At 49.6% G+C, this 22655-nt stretch overlaps 1 protein-coding gene across 6 annotated transcripts in view; it reads left to right on the top strand.

Moving 5' to 3' along the window:
* The window catches only part of RAP1GAP2 (RAP1 GTPase activating protein 2), a 217756-nt gene that overhangs the window by 58801 nt on the left and 136300 nt on the right, over positions 1 to 22655 (top strand). The window contains exon 1 of one of the 6 annotated variants that reach the window (XM_027516685.1): positions 13898 to 14051. The exons of 4 other annotated variants lie outside the window; for them this stretch is intronic. In XM_027516685.1, the coding sequence (XP_027372486.1) occupies positions 13945 to 14051 (107 nt within the window). In that variant the 5' untranslated portion in view covers positions 13898 to 13944. Of the gene's footprint in view, positions 1 to 13897; positions 14052 to 22655 lie in introns of those variants that run through there. One more of the 6 variants, XM_027516686.1, reaches the window with a different exon arrangement.

Here is a 22655-nt window from a genome sequence, read left to right on the forward strand (position 1 = left end):
TATTCAGAGTTTGATACATACTTTCTAAATATTTTTGCATGTGTCTTGAGTAATGGTTGATGTCCATATATATGTATTTAGTTCATTCCTTCCAAACATTGTATAGTATCTAGCTTTGAGTATATCACATGTGCTTAGCAGTCTCTGTTCTAAATGGTTGCTTCTGATATTATTTACTCTACAGAAAGTGCCGGAACAGCCCAGCACTCATCTCTATACACACATACGAGTGTTTGTCTAGATTTGAGTAAATCTAGCGGTGACCTTGCTGGGTGATGGGGTGGGTGACTTTTTATTTTAGTCATACTGCTCAATTTCTCCCTGGTTTCTGTTCCCACCAGTAGGCATGTGCAATTTGGGTGACACATCCTCTTTGTTGTGGCTGCATTTTTCTGACTGCTCACCCCTGAATTTCTCCAGCTGTGTTGCCTGTCACACCCTCTGCCCCTTCCTGCACCATCCTCCCTAAGTCAGTGAATTGTTGCCCTCTGAGGTTCCTGCAGCCACCTGGAATCATTCTAGGATGGTCTTTTGCTGAGAGTATCTGCAGCCTCTCCTTTTTCAGGGGCTTCCCTGGTAGCTCAGCTGGTAAAGAATCTGCCTGCCATGTGGAAGACCCTGGTTTGATTCCTGGGGTTGGGAAGATCCCCTGGAGAAGGGAACGGCTACCCACTTCAGTATTCTGGCCTGGAGAATTCCATGGATTGTGTACTCCATGGGGTCACAAAGAGTTGGACATGACTGAGCGATTTCACTTCACTTACTTCTTTTTTAGAAGCCTGAGGCTCCAGGGAACTTTATTAACCAGAGGGGTGGCTGGCATGTTGTCTGTGAGACTGAAAGCGCTGACTTCCCTGGCCAGGTTCAGAGGGGTTGGCCTTGGCTTTTCATTGGTTCATCCTTGAACCTTGGCTTTTCATTGGTTCATCGTTGAACGGGTTCTGCTCTGAGGGTCCCTTGGGCACAGCTTGGAGCCCAAATGCAGTTCCTCTGCCGATTGAACCCAGAGGCCAGTTCTCACTGGGCTGGACTGGGGTGTTATCAGTTGATCTCAGACCCCAAGGTCAAATTCTAAGTTTCCTGAGAGGCCTAGAACTGGGCAATTGAGTGGGAAGGGAGTGACCATGGATGCAATTTCTGTCACCTACACCCACTTCCCTAGAAAGGAACCTTGAGATGGAAAAGACCATCTTATCGAGGTCTCTGTCGTTAGTTCTTAACCACTTCATGTACTACTCCGTCCACCTGAATGCTCATACTGCATCCTGTGTGTGTATATGGAATTTCCAGCCTTCACTTTACAGCTGAGAACGTAGGATATAAGGAGGCATGGGTCCTGAGTGAACAGATCTGCGCAGCAGTTGGGTCTGCTGACTCAGGCCCATTGCTCTTTGCACACCCATCTCTTGGGTCACAGAATGCGTGCACATATGTACAGGCATGCTCCCTGCACTCATACAGATATGTGTGCAAATTTAAGGACAAGTATTGGCAAGGGTGATATGGTTTTTTTTCCACTTTTTTCTTTCTTAAAATATTTTAATTTATTTATTTGGCTGTGCCTGATCTAATATGGGATCTTCAATCTTTGTTGTGGCATGAAGGATCTTTAGTTGTATGTAGCATGTGGGATCTAGTTCCCTGATGAGGGATCGAACCCAGGCCTCCTGCATTGGAAGCACAGAGACTCAGCTACTGGACCACCAGGGAAGTCCCTGTTTTCAACTTTTTGTTTTGAAAATTATCAACCTGTGCAAAAATGAGAAGGACTGTGCATTGAGCAGCTGTACTCACCCAGATTCACCACTTATTAATATTTGCACAGCTGTTCTTGCTTTCTCCGTAGAATGAGAGTAAAGCAGAAAGTAAGTGGCCAACATCGTAATACTTCATATGTAAATTCTTCAGCAGGTGTCTCTCCCAAATAACATCATTTTCTGATGTAACCACAACGCTATGATCACATGTAAGAAAATGAATGTTAATTTACCAGCATAACTTAATATACAGTCCATTTCCAAATGTTCCCCAAGTTGAAATGTGGATTGTATATTAGATTATGTTATTGACTTATTATTAATGGGCTTCCCTGGTGGCTCAGACGGTAAAGAGTCTGCCTGCAATGCAGGATACCTGGGTTAGATCCCTGGGTTGGGAAGAGCCCCTGGAGAAGGGAACAGCAACCCACTCCGGTATTCTTGCTTGGAGAATTCCATGGACAGAGGAGCTTGGTGGGCTACAGTCCATGGGGTCACGAAAGAGTCGGACATGAAATGTGACTAACATTTTCACTTTATTATTAATGGTCACTCTTTGTACTTGGTTATTGCATTAGTCTTTTTAAATGTGGAACAACAGACCTAGCAAAGTTGTCTTGTAGAATATCTCACTTTTTATTTTTTTTAAGTTTATTTTTAATCGGAGGACAATCGCTTTACAACATTGTGTTGGTTTCTGCCATACAACAAAGGAAATCAGCCATAATTATACATATATGTACATACATGACATATATATATATATGTATGTATGTGTAAGCCTCCCTCCCCCATCCCAGCCCTGTCCCACTTTTTTTAGATTAGTCTGAATTTTTTTTTTCCAGTGTTTTCTTTGAATAAGCTTTGATTTTACTGAAGAAAGACAACATGAGTGACCCACATGCTGACAGTGAGGAGGAAGGGAGAAATTCCTGTTTTATCTTCAGCTTCAGATTTAAGCCCTCCTGCCTTCCCCTTGAGTAGGGTTGGGATGATCGTCCCCAAGCCTGTCATTCATGGGCTGTGCTGGTGCGGCCAGGTCTCTTTGGTGTTCCCAGGGGCTCCTCCTGGAAAGACTTTCCTGTGGCCCGTTTTGGGGGATGGTCCCCTTGGATGAAGGACTTATGTGCTTTTTTTACTTGTCTAAAGCTATTATTTTGCTCCTTCATGGGTTTTCTCCCCCATTGGGTAGAGAGCTCATATGTTAATTTTAACTAGTTTACTAGTGACAGAACTCTAACTCATACTAGTTTAAGAAGAGAGAGGAAAAAAAAAGACACTTGAAGGAATAACCGATCTAAGAAAACAGCTTCAGGAGCGGCTGGATCCAGGTGGGTCAGACAACACCATCACTCTGTCCCTCTCTCTTGGCTCTGCTTTCTTTTGCATTCACGTCACTCACAGGCAGTTCTCCTTCCATAAGACAGCCACTGACTTTGGACATCCTGAGGAGTGGTAAGCTGCTTTCTATGGTGCCGACAAAACTTTGGGTTTTCACACATTTGCACCGGCTCGGTTTATATGCCCATCCCTGAAGCAGTCACCTTGACCTGATGAATAGAATACATCGATTGGCCATGCCTGGACCACACGCCCACTCTAGAACTTGGAAAGGGACAGCCCCGTCTGAACCACAGAAGCCAGCCCTGGTGTCAGGGCACTGCCCGAGGGAAAAATCAGGGCCTGTCGACCAAAACAAGGGGCCTAGGTGCTAAACAGGCAGAAAAGTCGGCCTCCCTTAGTCTGGCGACAAGCGTGGTGAGCCTCTGATTGACTGCATCATTTCCTAATCCCCTTGGGTCGCATCCTTTTCATTTGGGTTTTGTGGGAGTCAGTAACTATGGAGACCACTTGTGTCTGGGTCTAGGCACTGCTTCTTAGGAGCTGTGTGATTCTCGACAGAAGAGTTAACCTCTCTGGGTCTCAGTTAACTCACCTAGCAAGTGGGGATGATATTAATGTTCCTTCCATACAGAGCTGTGAGCACCCAGTGGAATAAAAGCTGTGGATGTGCTTGCACCTGTCAAATGCTGCATTGGGGGGAGGTGTTTATCACCCTCCGAGGTGATTCTTGTGCTTCAAGGGGAGCAAGTCCTGCCCTTGGAGCCACTCCTCAGACCCTTGGGATGGTGACCTACACAGGGCAGTGGAACCTCGGGATGGGTGGGTTATTCTACACTGGTGACTGTAGCAGGGGGGCACGGCCCTGTCCCACAGGGGAACCGTCTGAGCCTTTTGGTCATTTTTTGATGCGGAATGGGAGATGGTGGAAGTAGATGGGCTGGAGGAGAGGGCTCCAAAAATCTAGCATTTCCTGCCAATCCTGGAAGAATTTTTCAAAAGTATTTTTAGAAGAATAAAGGAATGTACTTCTTTCTTCATGCCCAAGGGTGGGTGGCCAGACCCCTACCCGTCGCTCAAGTGTGGGCCCCGGAGTCAGACTGAGTCTGTCCAGGGTTGGCCCTAGACACGTTCTTCCGCTCATCTATAAACATTAGAAGGATACTGACACCCTCCTCTGTATGGCTGTCTCACAGACGAGGGGACTTAGAGACCTTGGGGTTGGACCTGCTGCTTTGAGGTTTCTCCTTGCCAGGCTCACGAGCTGTGCCAACCTGGAGCGGGGCTTTCAGTGTAAGAGTTGTTGGCATTTAGTTGCTCAGTTGTGTCTGACTCTTTGTGACCCCTATGGACTGTAGCCCGCTAGATTCCTCTGCCCATGGGATTTCCCAGCAAGAATACTGGAGTGGGTCGACATTTCCTACTCCAGGGGATCTTCCTGACCCAGGGATTGAACCCGTGTCTCTTGCATTTGGAGGTGGGTTCTTTACCACTGCACCACCTGGGAACCCCCATCCTTTTATCCTTTTAGCCACATTACCTGAATTTTTGCACATATGAGAAGGCAGAGAGTGGGTCTTCATCTCTGGGACAGCAATGCTCTGCCCTCCCCTCCGGCCAGTCCAGCTTGACTCCAGGAACATGGTCCTCCTAGTGGGAGTTGCCCCTCTCTTTCTGTCCTCCTCCTCTCCTTCCTCACTTCCAACAATATTTATTGAGGGTTAGAGTATATTAGATGGTATTCTGGGTGCAGGATATAGAGGAGGAGGTGATGACCTCTAAGATAGGTATGGTGTCTGCCCTTATGGAGTTTACAGTCCACTGGGGCAAAGAGACCAAAAAACCAGCCAACAGACAAGTCAGTAAAACCTCCTCAAAACCCTTCATTAAGTTAGAATAATTACCGCAAAGGAAACAAACTGAGGGCTAGATGCAGAGTAGCTAAGGGCTGTACTCCAGGTGAGTGGTCAAGGATGGCCTTGGCCACTGGGGAGGGGACATGTGGGACAGATCAATAGCTGATGAGGTTAATTTCCACATTGGATCATTGGGGATTACACTGCCAGTTGCTCCTCCTACCCTATTTCCCACACATCCCACTGCCTCACAGACTGGATGGGTTGATTGTTTCTGCTCCAGGTTCTCCAAGAAGGGACCCTCCTGAAGGTCACTGCCTGTCTTGCCTGGAGACGGCCTTACAGCATCCTCGTACATGTCCTTTGCATGACAGGTTTGATGGATGGTGTTCACATACAGCTGGCCACTGAGCCCAGCTCCCCGTAACCTTGAACCTGCTCTCATGCATTAAGAAGAAGAAAATAAGGAAGAAACTTTGGTCCTTTAGTTATTAGCTGTGACCCACGCAGCCTCATGACTGAGTGAGGGGGGGAGGGCAGGGGGGGAAATGGATGGAAATTTGGAGCCTTGGGGAGAAAGGGAAATGGCTGGTGCAGTTTGTGCAGTGCTTTGGGCTTGGAGGAGGGGTAAGATAGTGGGCACTAATTGGGGTGTTCCCTCAGGATGGAGGCAGTTATTCGCCAGAAGAGCTTAGTACAGCAGGAGTGATGCAGGCTAGACAGCTGGAAGAACTTTCCTGACGGAAAGAGCAGAAAGGCCCCAGAAAGCAGAAAAATGTGCAAATTGCAGACTCATAGCCGCTCACCGGGAGGCTCAAGGCTTAGTCCCCAGCTGCACGAGGCTCAGGGAATCTGTCTACATGGAAGATAAGCTTTGTGTCTGTCTTTAAGGCTAACGGGACTTAAAGTCACAGAGGGAAACAGCAGTTAACACATTAATGCTTTAGTGTCCAGAGGCCATTGTGAAGCAAACTCCAGTTGGGGTTAGGTGGAAACTGTTTGATTATGGCAGCCAATTGGGACAGTTTCCCTCTAGAAAGGAGTATCCAAACCAGAGTTCTTCCGGGACCCACAGAAGCAGGAGATGAGTTCAGACAACAGGGAAGAAAAATAGAATCTATAAGGAAACGGGTCAATGGGGCCACAACCTATGAATTTTCTGGTTGACCAGGCTTGTGTGTGATCTGCAGTCTACACAATGTGATCTTCGTGTTCTGCTTGGTACACACACACACACACACACACACACACACTGTTGGGCTGTACCCCACAGGCCTACAAGCCTTGTACTTGCCCAGCTTTGAGATGGAAGAAGGAGCCCAGAGTCAGCGGGACAGACATAAATAGTTTAATAGACAAGGGGATCCTACATGTTTGGATCAAGGTCCTGGAGTGACACCTCCCTGTGTGAAGCAGATGAGTGCAGGACAGGATGGCAGTAAGAGGGGGAAGTGATGTCTGGTTGGCTCATCAGTTACCAGGGAAACTGGCAGAGGAGCACACCCATCACCCCCTTTGATAAGCTATTGTACAATCATTAGCTGGGGCCAAGGACGGGTATATAGGCATTTACTGTTAGGAAGGTCAGTCATATGAGTGGGCTGTAGGTGAAGCAGGGGCTGGTTGAGCAGGGGATGTACAGAGAGCACAAGAACAGCCATCTTGGGGGCCTCATTGTATTCTGTTCAGGATGTGTAAGATCTGTGTGTCTGTTAAGTGAATACTCACCTGCTTGCTGGTACCCACGATGCTTGCCCTCATTTTTGACAAGCTAAGTTACAAGCCAACCTCATTTTACTGCACTTTGCTTTCTTGCGTTTCTAGGATATTGCATTTTATTTTAAAAAAAATTGAAAGTTTGTGGCAACCTTGCATTATCAGATGATAGCTTTTTTTAGCAATAAAGTGATTTTTAATTAAAGTATGTGCACTTGTTTTTAGACACAATGCTACTGCACACTTAGACTACAGTATGGTGTAAAAAATTTGATATGCACTAGAGAAAACAAAAAAATTGGTACAGATCATTTCCTTGTGCTACTTGCTTTCTTGCACTGGTCTGGAGCTGAACCTGCCGTGTCTTCCAGGTACGCCTGTATTTAGGGCTCCCCAGGTGACTCAGTGGTAAAAGAATCCGCCTGCCAAGCAGGAGATGCTGGTTCGATCCCTGGGTTGGGAAGATCCTCTGGAGAAGGAAATGGCAACCCCCTCCAATATTCTTGCCTGGGAAATCCCATGGACAGAGCAGCCTGGCGGGCCATAGTCCAAGGGGTCGCAAAAGAGTTGGACACAGCTGAGTGACTAAACAACATCTGTATTTGGTTTCCCAGGGAGCAGTCACAATGAGCCATCACTCAAAATAGCACAGTGATAAAGGCCACTTGAAGAGTACCTGTGAAGTGCTTTTCATGCATTCTCCTTTAACTGATTATAACATCCGTTAACTTATTAAAACTAACGTAGTTATATTTATAAATAGAAGAAAATGCAAAGACAATAATAAAAGTCATCATAATTCTAGAGATAAATCCTATTAACCTGAACATGCAGTTCATGTAGTAATAAAAACTGATCATTTAATTATAAATAGAAGAAATGCAAAGACAACAATAAAAATCATCATAATTCTAGAGATAAACACTATTAACCTTTTCCCCCTACTAAGAACTTTTTCTTTTTTTGGAACATGCCTTGTGGCTTGTGGGATCTTACTTCCTCTGCCAGGGAAAGAACCTGGCCCTCGGCAGTGAGAGCATGGCCGAACCACTGGACCACCAGGAAGGTCCTTGGACTGTCTATTTTGAATAAAACCACCACGAACATTTTCATACAAGTCTTTATGTGGACCACACATGTTCAATGAATCCTTGGAAGAACCCTAGGAGCAACACACTGTTGATATTCCCATTTTACAGATGATCAAACTGAGGCTCAGGTTAAATTTCTAGCCCACAGCCACGAAGACAGTAAAAGCTGAAACCAGGATTTGAGCTCTGGTTTGTCCAACTGCAGGATCTTTTAGTCTTATTCCCTCACTGTGGTATCTTTCCATCACAGCTGATTGAAGTTACTAAGTCTAGAAACAAATGGGTCCTCATCTCAATGACCTGTTGTTCATAACAGTTTTAGCTCAAGTACAGTGGGTGATATTGATAATGATGGCTCCGAGTCACCCAGAAAAGATTCTGTTAAACCTGTATTTGAAGTGGGCAAAAATATGTAAGACGTCTTACAGAAATTTCTAGCCAAGGTCACTACAGTAAAAGCAAGCCAGCAAGCAAAGAAAAGTTTTGCTACTCAAAGCTCTGTTGTCTGGAATTCTCACTTAGGTGTAGTACGTCCTCTCCTGAGGAAGCCAGACACAGAAGGCATTACTGACTATACAGAACGGTGTATAAATAACGCATGTATAAGAAACCAGTGTGTTCTTTGTAGAGCCAAACAGAATAGGTTTTTGGAGAGTCTGCCGGTTCTTGCTTTGAAAGTTGTTGCTAAGCAATGTTGCTAATATTATGGAAAGACAGCTTTCCTCACTTTTCCACTCAGCCCAGAAAGCCTAGCATTTGGAAGTGGCTCCAGTGGTAGCAGTAAGTTGGCAGGATTTGCTAAGCAGTGAGGTGGGGACTGCCGGGGGACCCTGGGTGTGAGATGACTGTGCTGCAGGCCACCCACCCTCATCTGCTCCCAGTTCTCCAAAGTGACCCTGGGCAGCCTCCATGCAAAATCTACGTCTTTCTGTTCATCAGGAATTTCACACATGGAAGAATCCTTTTGAATGTTTATACTGTGGGAAAAATTATAGTCATGCTATAGACATGCTTTCTTGCCTGGAAAATCCCATGGACGGAGGAGCCTGGTGGGCTACCGTCCATGGGGTCTCGAAGAGTCAGACACGACTGAGCGACTTCACTTTCACTTTTCACTTTTCACTTTCGTGCATTGGAGAAGGAAATGGCAACCCACTCCAGTGTTCTTGCCTGGAGAATCCCAGGGACGGGGGAGCCTGGTAGGCTGCTGTCTATGGGGTCGCACAGAGTTGGACACGACTGACTCGACTTAGCAGCAGCAGCATAGACATGCTTAGATTCATCGATTCAAAATGCCATAAATAGGGGCGTCCCTGGTGGTCCAGTGGTTGAGAGCCCACCTCCCAGTGCTGCGGACACAGGTTCAACCCCTGGCCAGGGAGCTAAGATCTCACATGCCACAGGGCAACTACTGAACCCCGGCCACAACAGAGCCCACGCAGAGTGACTAAGACCTAACACAACCACATAAATAAACAAACTGGGTTCCAGGATCCCTCTTAAAAAACTTCTGTAAATAAACCAAAAATAAATATTTTAAATACCTTCAGAAACCCCAAAAAAGATGAAAAACTCCTTTCTTCTTCCGCCTACCGCCCCACCCCCCTTTTGTAATTCCTGAACAGAGAATCAGCAGAGTTCTGATGGACGTTGTCCATTGCAGGCTCTGGATACCAAATGATGTGTGGCCCAAGGGTTGGATGCCTGCTGCTGAGTGGGATCTGTGGGTTTCCTCGGGCTTGGTTTCCTCTGCCTAGAGCTCGGAAATGCCACACAAGTCACTGAGATCCGTTTCCAGAATCTGAGCCAGTTTCTCGGCAGATCCCCTGTTCGGTGGGATGTGTGTGGCTCCGGGGAGGTAGGCTGCGCTGCGGTTCCCAGACTTGGCTTCTGTGCCCAGCATGGGCATGGCCTGTTGCTGTTACCGAAGGACCCTGTTGTGGGATGGACCCCTTTGGGGGGCTGGTTGTGAGTTCTGAGACAGGGGAGGTTAGGAGCTGGGAGGAGAGTCAACGTGTTGGCGAAGATCTCTCTTGCATCTCTCTCTCTCTTTTCAAAATAGAAACTGCTTCCCCACCTCAAATGACCTTCCCAATCTTTCCCTTCCCTCCCTTTTCCCTCTCCCCTTCCTCTCCGCCCCTCCTCCCCGCTCCTCCTCTTCTGCTCATTTGGTGATGTCCCAGAGACGCAATAGTAACGTGGTCCAGCAGGGGGCGCTGACGTACCTGCCACGAATGAATGTCAGTCTGGTTCTTTGCAAGCCCAGGTGTGAGTGCGCTGCCGAAAGGAGACATGTGGTTGGGGTTGAGGGGCTTCTGAGTGATTTCTCTGAGCTGGAGCTGGTGTGTGTGTGAGTGTACCCTCAAAGGCATAAGAGCGTGAGGGGTTCTGACCCGTCCTGAGCAGATCTAATATTGTATGGTTTTAACTCTTGAATTGCTCCAAAGTTGGTGTGATGGTTGGGCACACTGTCCCCTGCAGAAGGGGACAAGCAAGACATCTAAAAAAAGCTGGTTTTCGTAAAAGGCCCCACCCCGTGTGGCTCCGCAGCCCCGGTTGCCCCACATCTACCCACGATCCTAGCCAAGAAGGGCTGCGATCCTTCTGGAGAGTAGTGGAGGTAGGGTGGGGCGGGGAGGGAGCGCTTACTTTGGGCTCTCTCAGACCTAGACGCTGGCAGCGGGACTGAGTCCCGGTTTCACACGGATGTGTCTCCTGGAGCGGCTTCCTAGGCACAGAAGGCTCTTTTCTTCAGGACCAAGCATGCGTGTCTGTCTGCCTCACCCCACTGGCCCCTTAGGAATGGGGCTGTGCAGCTGTCTGCCCTCTGTTCATGATTAACTCCCCCATCCCCTCCTCATCTCCAGCTCCCATCCAGGCGCCCCCGCAGCATTTGGGTTTCCCTGGATTAGGGGCAGAGACTCAAACTGGCAGCCTCCTGGCACTTTGTTCTCAGGGACTGTGGACTGGAAACAGGTGGGGGGCTGGAACAGACCTTGGAGGTCCTGTGAGCTGGGACACCTCTACCGATAAACTGCTGCTAAATGACTTGGGATCTGGGAGGAGACCCCTTGTCTGACCACTTCTGTCCTCAGTGACCTCATTCCCTGTAGTCTGGAAGTGTCCAGCCTTCTCGGTCCACCCCAAAGTGCCCCATGGATGTGGCCCTAGAGGGCCTTTGAGTTACCCATCTGAAAAATTGTTCTCTTTTAATTCTCTTTCAAACTTTGTGATTTCTTCAAGGACAGAGTCTTCATTTCGCGCAAGCGTGTAGCTAACATCTAACGCTTGTCTTTTAACGAAGGTACTTCAGGTGCCAAACCTTCACCAGCCAATGGTTTTGAGCTGGGATTTAATAAATTTGTATTTGTTTTTATGGGGTGAATGGCAAGTGAGTTAAGAAATGAGTGGACTTAAAGCAAAATAATAAGTAAATAACTGAGTAGTATGGTATTAAGACAAAAAATTGTGAAGGTGGCATGCGAATGGCCTGATTTGGGGGAACAGTGGCTGGGTCACAGTGGATAAGCCAGCTGGGAATGGGATGGTTTTGTGGTTTCATGTGTGCTAGCCCTGTTTGTTTTAGCAAGGGTGGTCTTAACGTTCTCTTACCCGAGTCTCCTGCACAAAGCTGGATGCACCCTAGTTATTTCCTAATTGCTGGTGGGATGGGCCCATCTAGCAAATGGCCATTACCTTCTCTGCTTTTGATGGTTTTGGTGTTTTCAAATGTTTCCGTGTTTCCTGTGTGGGGCGTGGGCAAAAGGTAAGACTCTCCATCCCCAGGAAACGTCTACATCTTAGGGCACTAGGAATCAGATCAGGTCTTTTGGGGACAACCTTATATTTTCAGCCACACTGGGGCTGGAAACATTGAAGTTATAGATGAGTTGAGAGGGCCTGGAACCCCAGAATGGCAATGAATAAAGTTACCTCCTCAGTGGAAAGATTTTTCACTTTCATCCCAGTGTCCTGTTTCCCACTGATGCACTTGACCTAAAATACCTCCCAGGAAGTGGGGTGCAGGTGGGAGCCATTCATAGTCACCCACCTGGAAGGGGGTCAGGTTTTGCACTGAGATGAACTCTGCCCCTGTGTGTGGATAAAATACACCCTATGCTGGCCTGGACCTACGGCCAGTGCCCCCAGCACCCTCCTGACTATGGAGAGGTTCTGTGAATGGCAAAGGCTGGAGAAGCCCTGGGCTCTAGTGCTGGGGCTCTGCCCCCTTGCCCACTGAGGACGTACTCATTTCCCCATCCTTCTTCCAGACTGATTCTCAGGTCACTTAACTTGTGTAGTCCTTGCAGCCCGGCTAGCTGCAGTCCCAGGGGTGGGGCCTGGGGCACTGTTTTCTGGCTATAAATAGATGGCCATGGCTATATCTGTGATCTCCCACCACCCAGCCAGGCTCAGGGGGCTGAGGCCATGGCTAATGGACGCTTCATAAATAACCCAGGCACAATTTGGCATCCCTCTGGTGCTCCCTGCCCTGCCCCCATTCCAATGCCAGCAAGAAGCTGTGCCCACTGGAGAGGTGGGGTTGAGGCCACAGGCCCTTGAACCATTCACCACCCCGGTCCCCTCTCCAGCAAAGTCCCTTTCCTGTCTGGCTTTTCTCTGCTTGCTTGAACAGCAGACTGTATTTAAAAACAAAACAAAACAAAACAAACAAACAAAAAAAACCAAGGCAAATTGCCTGTGGGACCTCTTTGGCCCCAAAAGGGCTGTTTCCCCAAGATGGACTAATTGCCTTGTTTTAATTCCCTCCAGCTCTCTACCCATTCCCTTCCCTGGGGGTGGTGGAAGGAAAAGCCAAGCCAGTAGTTAGGCAGAGGGTGGGGGGAGTTGGGGTGCTGAGAGGAGGTGAGGCTTCCTGGCAGCAAATGGAAGAGAATGAGTGGGGCTTAGGAGCACCTTGCTCCCCACAGTAGGGACCCGGCCAGAGCCCTTTTCCCACGGCCTGGCATGACCTTCCTTTTGCATTCTGAAGGGAAGATGAAGCATGGACGCGATGTGGGAAGAATGCAGGCAGGGTGCATGCGGCTGGTGCTGGAGCCCCGGCTGCTGGTGGAATGGGGTGCCCCCTCCCTCAACTTGCATCTCCCTGTCAACCTGGGACGCGAGGTGCGGGTGTAACAGCCGGGAAATCGATCTTGGACCCTATGTTGTGTCAAACTCCCAGGGTCGGGAGAACAAATGTTAACCGAGGGGACTGAGCCCAGCCCACATAGACGCTGACTCTGTAGTAGATCCCTCAGCCCCAGCACGACGAGCCCTTCCCAGATTTGGGGAAAGGTGAGAGTTAGCATCCAGTCGAGTCAAAGCGCCAGGGAGCCCCGGCCCGGGAGGGCGGGCGCCGCGCGCTGGGCGCGGGATGCGCTTCTCACCGCCAGGCAGCCTGAATCGGGTGGGGGAGGCCCGCGGCGGTGCCCGCGCGCGGAGGCAGTTTCGCTTGGACTGAGGACGCGCGGTTTCCTCTCGGTGCATGTTTTTCTACCTCTGTTTTAAAGACAGTGACAGCATCGGAGAAGTATCCCGGCGGGCCGGGCTGGGAGAGAGCGTCAGCCGCCTTTGCCTGGGGAGGGAGCCCGGGGCCGGGCCAGCGGGGGCGGGCGACGCGGAGCGCAGAGGAGGGGACCGAGGAGAGGCGAGGGAGCCCTGGGGCCTGGCCGCCCGGCAGGACGGGAAGGGGCCAGGGCGCGGGGCAGAGAGCGAACCCCGGCGCCGAGCCCCGCGAGCGCTGAGCGCGAGCCGGTCGCCTCCCTGCGGGGCGGCTGGGCCACCCTTACCGCCCGCACCCGCGGCGCCCCGGGCCGGGGCCAGAGAGGCGGGGTCGGGGCGGCGTCCGGGGCGCGGGCGGCGCGTCGGAGCCGGAGTCCCGGAGCCGCCCGTCCGGGCCGCGCCCCGAGCGAGCCTTGGAAATGCCCACGCTGGGGGAGCGGGCACCGGCCGCCCGGCGGGGCCCGAGGAGACGCTGAAGGTCGCCGGGAAGTGAGCGCCCGGTCACCTGACCCCCGGGGTGCACCTAGGCGGGGCGGGGCCCATGCGAGGCGAGCGGCCGGGGACCCGGGCGCCGGCGCAGGGGCCGGGAGCGGGCGTCGCGGAGCGCGCGGAGCCGGGCCGGCGGGGGCGCGCGGCGGGCGGGCGAGGGCGCGGCCGGGCACTGCCGGCGGCCTCGCCATGTCCCAGCCGGCGGGCAGGATGCATTGCCGAAAGGCTGGGATCCGCGCCGCCGTGGTGCTCATCGGACTCCTGCACAAATCCCGAAAGCAGAGTAAAGAGAAAAGGTAACGCCTGGCGGCGCCACCTCCCTCTTCCCGCCGCTTTCGGGCTCAATCCCCGTTTTCTTTGGGGTGGACTTTTCCAAGAGAGCATTTGGCTCCGAGCTGGATGGGAGAAAGCCTCCACTCTGGGCGCCGTCGGGCGAGCGAGTTCGGAGCTTAGCCCCGGACACTGGCTGTTATGGGAAAAAGCCCAGGCAGGGCATTGGCTGAATCGGGGATGGGGGGAACGGTGGGTGAGCGCGGCCGGGAGGATCATTCGGACTCCATCCCGCACAGAGGGGCACCAGATGCTTCACCCCCACTCCTCGAATTTGCCTAGCGCGGCGTCCTTCCCAAAGCCTGCAGCGCGGGTACCATTGAATCGACCCGGGCGACCGTCCCTGGCTCAGGCCCCGACCCGAGTGGCCCAATGCGCTGGAGATGCCATTTGCTTCTCTGCAACTTGGCTGAGCCCGCGAGGGGCCGGCCAGGTTGGGATCTGCTAGCTTCGTGCACGATGCCGTCAGGCCAGGAGCAAGTTTGGAGGTTGTCTATCACCTCCACCCCCGCCTCCGTGTCTCTCTGTCTTTGGGTTTCTCTGTCTTTCACCATTCTTGGGTTTACTCTCGTGTTTGCTCCTGAATGTTGAAAATCGTTCTCCCAGGCTGTTTCAGAGATAGGCTGGAGGGCCTGTGGGGGTGAGAGATGTGGGGTTTGGGATGGGCAAAGGAGCTTTGGAGGCACCTTCCTGGACCCACAAAACCCCAGGGAGCTGGCCATACAGGCTGGCAGAGCCTCTGTCCTCTATAGGGTACATGAGCCCAAAGTCTGCCAGCAACTGGGGGTCATTAGAGTTGACTGTCCACAGACATGTGGTGGGGGTGTGGGGCAGACTGGTGGCCCTGCTGTATTCTAATTTCCAGAGACGTTCAGAGTTAGTGCTGCATTCTACGTTGATCAAGGGCTCAGACAAGGACAATGGAGCCAGAGAATACCTGGGTGGTGACTGGTGGCCCCTGGGCTCACCCAGAAGTTGGGTGTGCCTGGGGGAGGTGGTGGGCAGTGAAGTGGAGCACTTGGAACAACCGGCATGGGTTGCCCCCTACAGTCCGGCTGTCTTCTGTCCCTCTCGTCCCCCTTCCTATAATGTAATTCAGTGTTTCCCACAGCCTGGGATGAATCTCCAGTGAAGTAACTGAAGGTGGTTAAGCATGAAATAGCATTGAGTCACCTAGTGAGAAAGTTCTTCCCTTTTCAGTTCTCTGCTAATCCTTGTGATTTCTTCAAGGGGCAAGTTTCAGGTTGGTGCTAGTCTGACTTTAACACCTTTTAAACACTTGCTAATCTCCCACTTATAACAAAGAGAGAGCAGACCTCTGGCTCAGGGCCTTTAAGTGGGGGAACAGTGCCTGCCTGCAACTTAGGTTGTTTTTGTAGGGTTTATTTTTAGGATTCTGTCCTGGCTATGGCCAGTGGTACTGATGTTCTCTCTTGCAGTGGTGATATGAAGCATCACTTTAAATTAGCCGAATCAAGTCACAAGAATGAGTCTATTTAGTAGAAATGGTACAGATGGTGTAGAACATAGCACAAATTCTGCAGGTGATCTAGGAATGAATGATGCTCAGGACGCACTTGTCTAGCAGAAAAAGCTGCCAGAGGGACTCAGGACCTCAGGGCTCCAGGTCTGGTCCCCATTCTCCCCTAGACTTTGATTCTCATCCATTCCCTGCTCTTTGGCATTTTATATGTACAGATGAGCAAGCCAGCCCTTTACAGTCAGAAAGATACGGGGTGGCTGCTCCAAGACAACCTGGACCTGTTTTGAGGGATGAGAAGGGAGGCATGCTCCATGGAAAGGCAGCTAGTTGAGAATCGCTCCTGTCTCTGAGTGTTGAACGTGGATGTGTGGCAGAGGCCCAGAAGCTCTAGTCCCCCCTCCTCTCTTGACCATGACATGATGGAGTTCATCTCTCTGAGCCTCAGTTTCTGCATCCCCACAAAAGGCATGCAAGGCTCAAGGGAGATGATGTGGGTCATGATGCATCTGATAGGTAGGAAGTACTGCATGAGGATGGAGGGATTTCAGCAGATCGCTCCCATTCTCCTCTCTCTGTGCCCGTGTGCTGGAAACCACGGTAAGATGGCAGGTGGTGACAGCCCCACCAGTGGTCCAGACCAGCTGTGTGTGGACTGAGAAGGCAGCCAGGTGGGTGTGGGCCTGAGCAGAGAGAGTGTGGGCTTGGGGGGCTGCAGTGAGGCACAGGGCAGGACTTGGACAGGGAACAGGAAGGGATTGGCCCAGGTGAGGATGCCCCAGGCTCCTGGTACTTGTGTTTCCTCCTGGCTGTTCTGTGCTTTTCCCTGCAATGCAGGCAGACAGTGGTGACCCTCTCAGCCTCTGCCTTTGTCCTGTTTTTCTGTTGCTCCTGCTATGCTGATGGCTCTGGCCGTGGATTTAACCTGCCAAGGAGAGAGAGGGCTTGCTTTCATGCTTGTGCTGAACGACCTTTACTTCCCTTGCTGTTTGTTATCTGGAGTTTCTTTGTCTCTGAGTGTCTGAAATCAGTGCACACGATTGACCCTTACTCTGCAGGCACTGGCCATGGGGGCCCTGGAGCAGGCTGCAGCTGCCAGCCTCTCTTAAGCACTTCCTAAGCTCCATGCTGAGTGTGAAATTTGCCGAGTTCCTCCTTCCTCCCCCATCTCATCACAGGGTCAGGTCAGATTCAGGTCCCCTTGTCATCCATCCCAGAAGGCTTGATTCACCCATCAATCTTCCCAGCACCTCTAATTGACAGGCCTGTGCAGATAATACTCCTGGCTGTTGGCCATGAGGGATGGAAGGTACTGTGTGTCTTGTAGTAATGGCCCAGTGGTCCTTCATCTTCCTGCCCTCCCCAGGCCACTTGGAAATATTGTTTGGGAGGGGGAGGGAGGTATGCCAGGCAGAGTGGTTACAACATTGGTAATCCATACGGGCGCAGAAGCAGGAGACTTCCAGGCACTCTTGGTAGGTCCTGAGAACTATACCAGAAGCACCAGCCTCAGATTGCCTCCTGGAGAAATGGGAGTGGGGCTCACCAGCCTTGATCTGATGGCTCTGTGGGAGATTTGGGACAACCTGGAGGTCCTGCTTCTTTCCTACCATCTTCCAGGAATTCTAGCACCTGTGATCTTATGGAAACAATGTTGTATTTGAGAGGGGATTGAATTTGAATGTGGTTCCAAGGAGGCACCTGAACAAAGCCTTCCTTGGTGATGGCAATTTGAAAGCCCCTGTAGTGGAGAGCACCTTTTTCTTTTCTTTTCTTTCTTTCTTTACTTGGCTGCTCTGGGTCTTAGTTTCGGCATTCAAGATCTTTTAGTTGCTCCATATGGGATCTCGTTCCCTGACGGGGGATCAAACCTGGACCCCTTGCATTGGGAACACAGAGTCTTAGCCACCGGATCACCAGGGAAGTCCCTGGAGAGCTGCTTTAGAGTGCTCTGATTTTCAAAGCATATAGATGTGGCAGAGCGGGGTAAGATCCAGAGAATGGCTTCAGTAATCATAGAAGTGGGTGATGAGGCGGGTGGTGCCCTCTGAAGGGGTGATAGCTTATGGTGTACAGTGTCAGTTTTGTGATCTCCGAAGAAGAAGATGCAGCTTTGGGACCAGGGACCAGGCTCGATCACTCAAGAGTTTTTGTGTAGCAGTATCAAAGTATGGAAAGGGGCAGAGAAAGCTTCTGACATAGACATCAGAAGGGGGACGGAGAGTGTCCCCCTTGCTAGTCTTGTGAAGTGAAGTGAAGTTGCTCAGTTGTGTCCGACTCTTTGTGACCCCATGGACTGTAGCCTACCAGGCTCCTCCATCCATGGGATTTTCCAGGCAAGAGTACTGGAGTGGGTTGCCATTTCCTTCTCCAGGAGATCTTCCCAACCCAGGGATCGAACCTGGGTCTCCCACATTGCAGGCAGATGCTTTACTGTTTGAGCCACCAGGAGGCTTTATATACTTTCATCAGACCCACTCCCACAACATATATCTTAAATTAACAAGATTAGAACTAACAATAGAAAGGTCTTACCAGACCCACTCCCACAGTATACAAGTTTTAAGATAACAAGATTAGCCAGAGGGTTCTTGTTAAGGAGAAACATATCCTTGAGCAAGATACATTGTTATATTGACTAAGACAAGGCAATGTAGAAAAAAATATTTGCCCTTTTCTCCTCCTTGAGAGCCTCAGACCCCTTTCTCCTCCTCCTTGGGGACTCTGGACTTCTTATCAACCTGCCTAAGAATTGACTCAGGGGCAACGGGCATCTTTGGCAGTTGGTTCGAAACAGGGGAACATAATCAAAATATTTACCTTCTGAAATGTGTGGATAAAGTCTGTGTGGCTGCAGGTGTGACATTCTGAACTGAAGAGAGGTCATTTAGCATAAATGAAAGAAAAATCCACATCTTACAGGGGGTAGTTATTTTGGGACAACTCTCACCATGGGGTTTACAAGGAGGAAAATATAAATTCACTCATCATTCAGCAAGTCACTCATGGCAGGCTCTGTGGGGCAGAACAGTGACTCTAACGAATCTGATCCCTCCATGGTGGGACGTAATGTACAGAGGGTTAATCCTGTGTAGGTTATTAGAAAAATCTCATCCTTGGCTTAAAAAAAACCCAGCTTTTTATTGTGAAACTTTTAAAGCATGCACAAAATTGGAGAGAATGGTCTAATACAATACCCAGTTTCAGCTTTTATCAACTCATGGCCAATCTTATTTCATTTATTTACTAATTCACTCCCCCGCAAGATTATTTTGAAGTAAATCCCAGACTTTATATCATTTCATTCTTAAATATTTCATGCATCTTAAAGATAAGAATTCTTCCGAAAAACTAGCAATGATCATACCCCCTAAGTTAACAATAATTTCTTAATATCACATTCAGTCAGTGTTCAGATTTCCCTTATTGCCTCTTAAAAGTTTTATTTTTTATTTAGATTTTATGGTTCATTTACTGTCTCATATCCCCCCAGTCAAAGATGATTATTTCTTTTTTTTGCCTCATAAAAGTTTTTCTAAAGTGTTTTGGGGTTAAGATTCACAAAATCCAGTGTGATTGGTGATACGTCTCATTATAAGTTTTCTCCTACAACTCATTTTTTTTTCTTTCCTCCTTATAATTTCTTTATCGAAGAAAGTGGGTTGCTTGTCTTGGGGAGTTTCCCACAATCAGGATTTTGTGGATGGAGTCTCTGGGTGTCATTTAACTTGTTCTCCTTTCCTCTATGTAAGTGTCAGTGGTATTTAGTTTTAGAGGCTACAGTAGATTTGGGTATGATTTTTTTTTTTTTTTTTGGTGAGACTATGCTAGTGGAAGTTGGGCTTCCCTGGTGGCTCAGATGGTAAAAAATATGCCTGCAGTGCAGGAGACCAGGGTTCGATGTCTGGGTTGGGAAGATCCCCTGGAGAAGGAAATGGCAACCCACTCCAGTATTCTTGCCTGGAGGATTCCATGGACAGAGAAACTCGGTGGGCTACAGTCCATGGGGTCACAAAGAGTCGGACATGACTGAGCGACTAATACTATGCTAGTGGAAGGACCCCCAGGCGGCGCAGTGGTAAAGCAGCATGCCAGTGCAGAAGATGTAGGACACCAGGTTCCATCCCTGGGTCAGGAAGATGCCCTGGAGGAGGAAATGGCAACCCACTCCAGTATTCTTGCCTGGGAAATCCCATGGACAGAGGAGCCTGGAGGGCTACAGTCCATGGGGTCTCAAAGAGTCAGACATGACTGAGTGACTGAGCATGCATATACACTAGTGAAGTTGTCCAGTTGTCTGCTTTTGTGATATCAGCAGTCACTGATTGCTTTGTCCTTAGGGTTTGAAGGCTGGTGTCATGGATGATACCTGGGTTCTCACATGGGAGAGCTGGTGCCAGCCCTTCGAGCTGCGTGAAGTCTGAGCCTGAGGAGTGTCCAAGAGTACTGGCCTTGGAGCTCCAGGGTCCTGGGGCTGGAAAGGGTGCAAGGCAGGAGCTGGTCTGCTCCCAGGCCCCGGAACAGATGGCCGTTTGTTCTCGTCTTAGGAGGTGACTTGGTCCTGCCCTCTGCGGAAGGGCCTGCCCTCTGCGGAAGGGCCTGGTCTTCACCCTTTCTTGTCTCATGCTTGAGCCAGTTGCTATCGTTGCTTTAAAGAACAAACCTCTCCCTTTAACCAGCTTCCCATTTTTAACCTCATTGCAAGTCTGAGGAGTTAAGGAACAGAATTTGAGGTGTAAATGAGTGTATTAGATTCCTTTTGAACCATTATTTTAATCTTCTAATTGGTCTCCTCACTTCTTGTCCCCCTTACCTCTTCTCCTGACGGTTGCCACAGTGGAGTTTTAAAAATTCAAATATAAAACAATACAAAAAAATTCAAATACGATCAAGTCTGTCTACTGCAAGAAGCTCTCCATGGGCTTTCCATTATACTTTATTTTTAAAATTTTATTTTTTAAAGTTTTTTTTTTTAATGGCTTTATTTATTTTTGGAGCTGTGCAGCATGTGGGATCTTTGTTTCTCGATCAGGGATTGAACCTGCATCCCTTCTGTTAGAAGCATGGAGTCTTAACCACTGGACCACAGGGAAGTGCCTCCATTACACGTGAAATGAAATCTAAAATCTGAAGCTGGGTCCACGTCCCCTCCCTGGTTCTATGAACTTACCTCTGACCTTGTTCCCCCTCCCCACTGTGATCATTGTACTTCAGTGGCAAAGGCCTTCTCTCTGTTTCTGGAACATGCCAAGGTTGCTTCTACCCCAGGCCTTTTACACATGTTATTTACCGTGACTTCACTAACCATGCGGAGAAGGCAATGGCACCCCACTCCAGTACTGTTGCCTGGAAAATCCCATGGATGGAGGAGCCTGGTAGGCTGCAGTCCATGGGGTCGCTAAGAGTTGGGCACGACTGAGCGACTTCACTTTCACTTTTCACTTTCATGCATTGGAGAAGGAAATGGCAACCCACTCCAGTGTTCTTACCTGGAGAATCCCAGGAACGGGGGAGCCTGGTGGGCTGCCATCTATGGGGTCGCACAGAGTCAGACACGACTGAAGCGACTTGGCAGCAGCAGCACTAACTATGCTTCCTCATCACCTGGCTCTCAACTCAGATATCATCTCCTCCAAAGGGACTCCTCTGACCATCCAACCTAAGCAACTCATTCCAGCCGTTACAACTTTACCTTGATTTATTTCCTCCGTGGTACTTACCGTTAACTGATATCATCTAGCATGGGTAATAAACAATTCATTGACTATCTCCTCCCCTAGAAGGCGAGTTATCTGAGAGCAAGGACTTTGCCTTTTTCACATCATTGCTGAGAACAGGAGCGCTCGGTAAATATTTACTGAATGAATGAGTGGGTGCTCATGAGACTCACTGACCCCTCAGGCGAAATGTGCTCACTGCTTCTTACCTTGAAGTCCTCTTAATACTGTAGTGCTCTCTGAGATGGGTTTCAAGATGTCCCTTTTCTTTCTCTCTCTTTTTTTGGCCATACCATGTAGCCTGCAGAACTTCCCTGACTGGGGATGGAACCTGCGCCCTCTGCAGTGGAAGCATGGAGTCTCAACCACTGGGCCACCAGGGAGCTAGCTCCTTTCTTGTCTGCGATTTCCCCCCTTGCCTCTTGTTCCTTTCCTTCCACAAGAGATTTTGGGGAGAAATGAACCAGATCACTTGCACGTGGGTATTTTTCACATTATTCCTCTGACTCCTTCCTGCCTCTGCGTGGTTCAGGGACCCATAGATGGGAGGGTCCCGGCTGAGTCCAGCCCATCCTGAAGCTGCGACTGGGATACCAGGACTGTCCTGACTCTGGGTTCCTAGATTTCGGGTCCTGGAGCTGCTACCCGACAGGCAGAAGCGGGGTCCCTTCATTCATGCCAAAGAGGGGCCAGTGGGTGCCTGAATTAGCAATCAGTCTCCATTAGCAAATATATATATTTTTTGAAATGTAGCTTTATCTCTTGGGAGCCCGTGTAGTGCACAGATGGCTGGTTACCAGGATGTTGCCAAATAGAGGGCTTGCCAGGCTCGCTTGGTTAAACCAGCGAGAATCACTTCTGTGCGCTCGGGGGCTGCTGAAGGGCTCAGGAAGTTTCTCAGTCATTTTAAGCAGATGAGGCACCCCCTCACCCTCAGCCTGGTCCCCACCCCACCCCACACCTGCCCGACAAACGGAGTTTATTTGCCTCCGGAATCCATAAAAAATAAAGGAGGTAGGCAAGATGATTTCAGGTGGACAAGCATTTTTTGTTTTAATAGCTATTAAAAAAAAAAAAATTCTGGCAAGTGATGCTGGTTTTCTGTGTATGGCACTTACATAATGCTTTAAAAAAGTAAGTTTGTTTAAGTAAAAAATTGCGAATTAATTTAAAGAGAAGTGTTAAGAGAAGTAATAGGTGGTACGCGGATTAGGGGAAGATGGGGAAGGTGGTGCTGACATGCCTGTGGCTCAGGGAGGACGGGAGCCTGTTTCTCGTATGTTAGAATGGATGCTGCAGCATCTGGGTCGTTGAGGACTGAATGGTTGTCACAAGCCAGCACCTTTTGAGACTTACTGTTTGCGAGGCTCTGG

The sequence above is a fragment of the Bos indicus x Bos taurus genome, chromosome 19 (genome assembly GCF_003369695.1).
Source record: "Bos indicus x Bos taurus breed Angus x Brahman F1 hybrid chromosome 19, Bos_hybrid_MaternalHap_v2.0, whole genome shotgun sequence".
Taxonomy (NCBI): domain Eukaryota; kingdom Metazoa; phylum Chordata; class Mammalia; order Artiodactyla; family Bovidae; genus Bos; species Bos indicus x Bos taurus.